This window comes from Lampris incognitus, chromosome 11 (genome assembly GCF_029633865.1).
Source record: "Lampris incognitus isolate fLamInc1 chromosome 11, fLamInc1.hap2, whole genome shotgun sequence".
NCBI classification, from domain to species: domain Eukaryota; kingdom Metazoa; phylum Chordata; class Actinopteri; order Lampriformes; family Lampridae; genus Lampris; species Lampris incognitus.
In genome coordinates, this window is record NC_079221.1 from 56,152,482 (window position 1) to 56,155,966 (window position 3,485).

A 3,485-nucleotide genomic window follows, 5' to 3' on the forward strand; every position below is an offset into this window, starting at 1 on the left:
GATAGTACACCACTGTCCTCTACCTGTACTGTCACTCTTATAGTACACCACTGTCCTCTACCTGTACTGTCACTCTTATAGTACACCACTATCCTCTACCTGTACTGTCACTCTGATAGTACACCACTGTCCTCTACCTGTACTGTCACTCTTATACTACACCACTGTCCTCTACCTGTACTGTCACTCTTATACTACACCACTGTCCTCTACCTGTACTGTCACTCTGATAGTACACCACTGTCCTCTACCTGTACTGTCACTCTTGTAGTACACCACTGTCCTCTACCTGTACTGTCACTCTTATAGTACACCACTATCCTCTACCTTTACTGTCGTTCTTATGGTACACCACTGTCCTCTACCTGTACTGTCACTCTGATAGTACACCACTGTCCTCTACCTGTACTGTCACTCTTATAGTACACCACTGTCCTCTACCTTTACTGTCACTCTTATAGTACACCACTGTCCTCTACCTGTACTGTCACTCTTATAGTACACCACTGTCCTCTACCTGTACTGTCACTCTTATAGTACACCACTGTCCTCTACCTGTACTGTCACTCTTATAGCAGACACCATGCACCGACAAGAAACCTTTTAAGACAAACACATATTGACCTGAGGATGTTATATGTTCTCGTCTGCAGTGATGCAGACATTAAAGTGATATGTTAATGTGATGATCACCAATGTCTCACTAATTCCGCTTCTGGTGTGGGAAGATGGCGGTGCTAATTCAAGTTTGCAGCAGCCTCATCCAGTACCAGTGTGGGAAGATGGCAGCACGAATTCACATTCGTGGCTGCTTCACCCAGTACCGTCCATGCAGTGTTGTTGTCCACGTCTAAGTTTGTCTTCGTTTGATGGCTGGGAGAGCTGGAGCTGGATCGGCTGGGAGAGCTTGGTCTGGTGAACCCTGTGGGCCCAGGGACCACGGGCCTGCCTGCGGCTGTGCCTGAGGAGGAATCACCGCGCGAAGTCTGACAGGATGCAGAAGCATGGCAGGTTAAGCTAACTGCTAGCCCATGCAAACCGGCAGCTCCGATAACACCGAGGGCGGTCTGGCGGCGGCCTCACCGAGCCTTGACTGTGTTTTTAGTGTCGTCGTGTGGAGTGCGGGGAGGTGTGTCGAAGGTGTCTGGCTGGGAGAGCTAGCATTGGGTCTGCTGTGTCCTGTGGGCCCAGGGACCACGGCCCTGACCGGAGCTGTGCCCGAAGCGAAACACCGAGGGCGGTCTGACAGACGTGGAAGCTGGGCATGATAAGCTAACTGCTAGCCCATGCAGACTGGCGGTTCTGGCTGGCGTTCGTTCTCCTTGGCAGTAATTTTTGTTTTGTTTTGTTTATTTTTATTTTTTTCAAGTTTGGATATGTGTGTTACTGTAGTTTTTGGATATGTGTTTTTGTCTTTGTGTTGTACCGCTGTGGGCTGGGGAAACGATGTTTCATTTCATTTCATGTGTGCAAATAAAGTTTTCCTGATTCCTGATTCTGACCGAGGCGACATGTTTGACAAGTCAAACCACACAACTTACACAACACAGTGTACAGTGTGAAGACAGTACCGACTGTGTGTGTTTGTGTGTGTGTGTGTGTGTGTGTGTGTGTGTGTTTTTCAGGCCTTACCCACAGCTCCTTTGTTTGACAGGACCAGATCTGTATCGACTTTCTTCTTCTTCTTCTTCACCTTCAGGCCAAACATCGCTTTGCCCTTTCTGGTTGCAAAAAAAGCAGCAAACGAAGAAGAGGAAGAAAATGGGAAGATTTTTACTCGTAGGTTAACAAGTCACAACATAACACAACTTTTTAAAGGTTTGTCTAGACAACCATTGTCAGGTCCTCATGGGAATGAATGAATGGCAAAGCACACAACAATGTTTTACCACTAGTGCACTGACACAACTACAAATCACATCTCTGAAACACAAATCTGAAGTAAGATGAACAATTTCTTTGAATTCACACCGAAGACGTCCTTAGAATATCAGAATATGTGTCCAGATTTACAGTTAGTCTGTCTGCAGTACGAGAACTTCATGCTGGACACTGCAGAGAAGCATGAGATAGTCTGACTTCCTGTCACCACGTGAGGCTTGACAAGAGAGGCACGGTAGTCAGTTTAGTAGATGGTAAGGAAGAACATAAAAAGCAGATGTCAGTCGAGTCTTCGTCACACTGAAACCCTGCAGCTGTAACGCTTCTGCCTTCTGCTGCTCGCCGCCGCGTGTTGCTCACCAGCGGTGGCAGGACGGACTGTCCACAGGGGTCCATTCTGTCCTACCATGAACTCCAGCCGAACATCTCTCCACAACCTCCCACCAACAGCATCCCTTTCTCCCCCCACAAACTCATCTCACATGTTCTCGTCACATCTCTTCGTCTCAGGTGTAGGTTCAACACAAATGTTGTCTGTCTTGTTGTGGCAGCAGGACTACCTTTGCAGGGCCGGATGTGGACCTGTGGTTTTGGAAGAGGGCACTGGCCCTTCTGAATGAACTTTAATAAACCTTTTTTAATAAACCCTCAACACAACAGACTACATCAAGAGGAAAGAGTCACGGACCGACCTTGGTTTGGAATCCATGATTTCAGTCAAGAGGTTTTCCTGGATGGCAGCATCCTCTGCAGACGTGCTGAGCTGGACTGGCTCACACAGAGCTGGACTGGCTCACACAGAGCTGGACTGGCTCACACGGAGCCAGCAGACAGTGCAGTAGAACCACTTCACACACTGATTGGTGGATCAACTATTTGTTTAGAGGCCAAGGCTGAGAGACGAGGGAGCATGTGGTGACTGACAGGCAAACTCCTTATTACCACTTCCTTGTCCACTACCTCGTCTGTAAATCTACGGTTATGCTTCAAAACGAGACAGACTCTTATGAAGCCTGTGGCTTGGTCTTGAAGCTCCTGACATGCTACATTCAGAGCTCTCTCAGCATCAGCTGAAGTATGCCCCTTCATGTTTTTTCTTTATACTATACGATTCAGCTTATCTGCTGCCGACCATCAGCAGGGGAGCAGATGCGGAGCAGGCGGAGCTGTTTGCTTAGCGAGCTTGAGGAGCAGAATCATGTGAACAGGATGTAGGAGACCGGCACAGTATCGAACCCACCTCTGGTAAATAGAGCTAAATCAACCTCACACCCAAACAGCTTCATCACGAATGCCACGTGTGGTGATGATACACTTTAATATTATATATATATATATATCTCAACACGGATACAGGAAAAAAGATGTTAATACATGGCAGTATAGGCCTGTTTCATTTGCAGACCTGCTATGTCCACATTGAATAATAGAAACGAATCGGCCACCAGCCAAAGGAGAAAATATCTCCTTTGTAAACTATAAGTAAAAGGTCTTTATTATTATCCCCCCCCCATTAGATGATACACGCGACATTTATTAGGGTTTTTTTAAAATATTTTTTTAAATACCTGTCCTCCTAACTGCGCCCCAACACCACCCCAATA

General features: G+C 46.9%; 1 protein-coding gene across 1 annotated transcript in view; it reads right to left on the reverse strand.

The window, feature by feature from the left end:
* fer1l6 (fer-1 like family member 6) overlaps window positions 1-1,708 on the reverse strand; it is a 91,967-nt gene extending 90,259 nt beyond the window's left edge. The window contains exon 1 of the mRNA XM_056288965.1: window positions 1,633-1,708. Within this exon, the coding sequence (XP_056144940.1) occupies window positions 1,633-1,708 (76 nt within the window). The remainder of the gene's footprint in view (window positions 1-1,632) is intronic.
* Window positions 1,709-3,485: the final 1,777 nt, after the last annotated feature.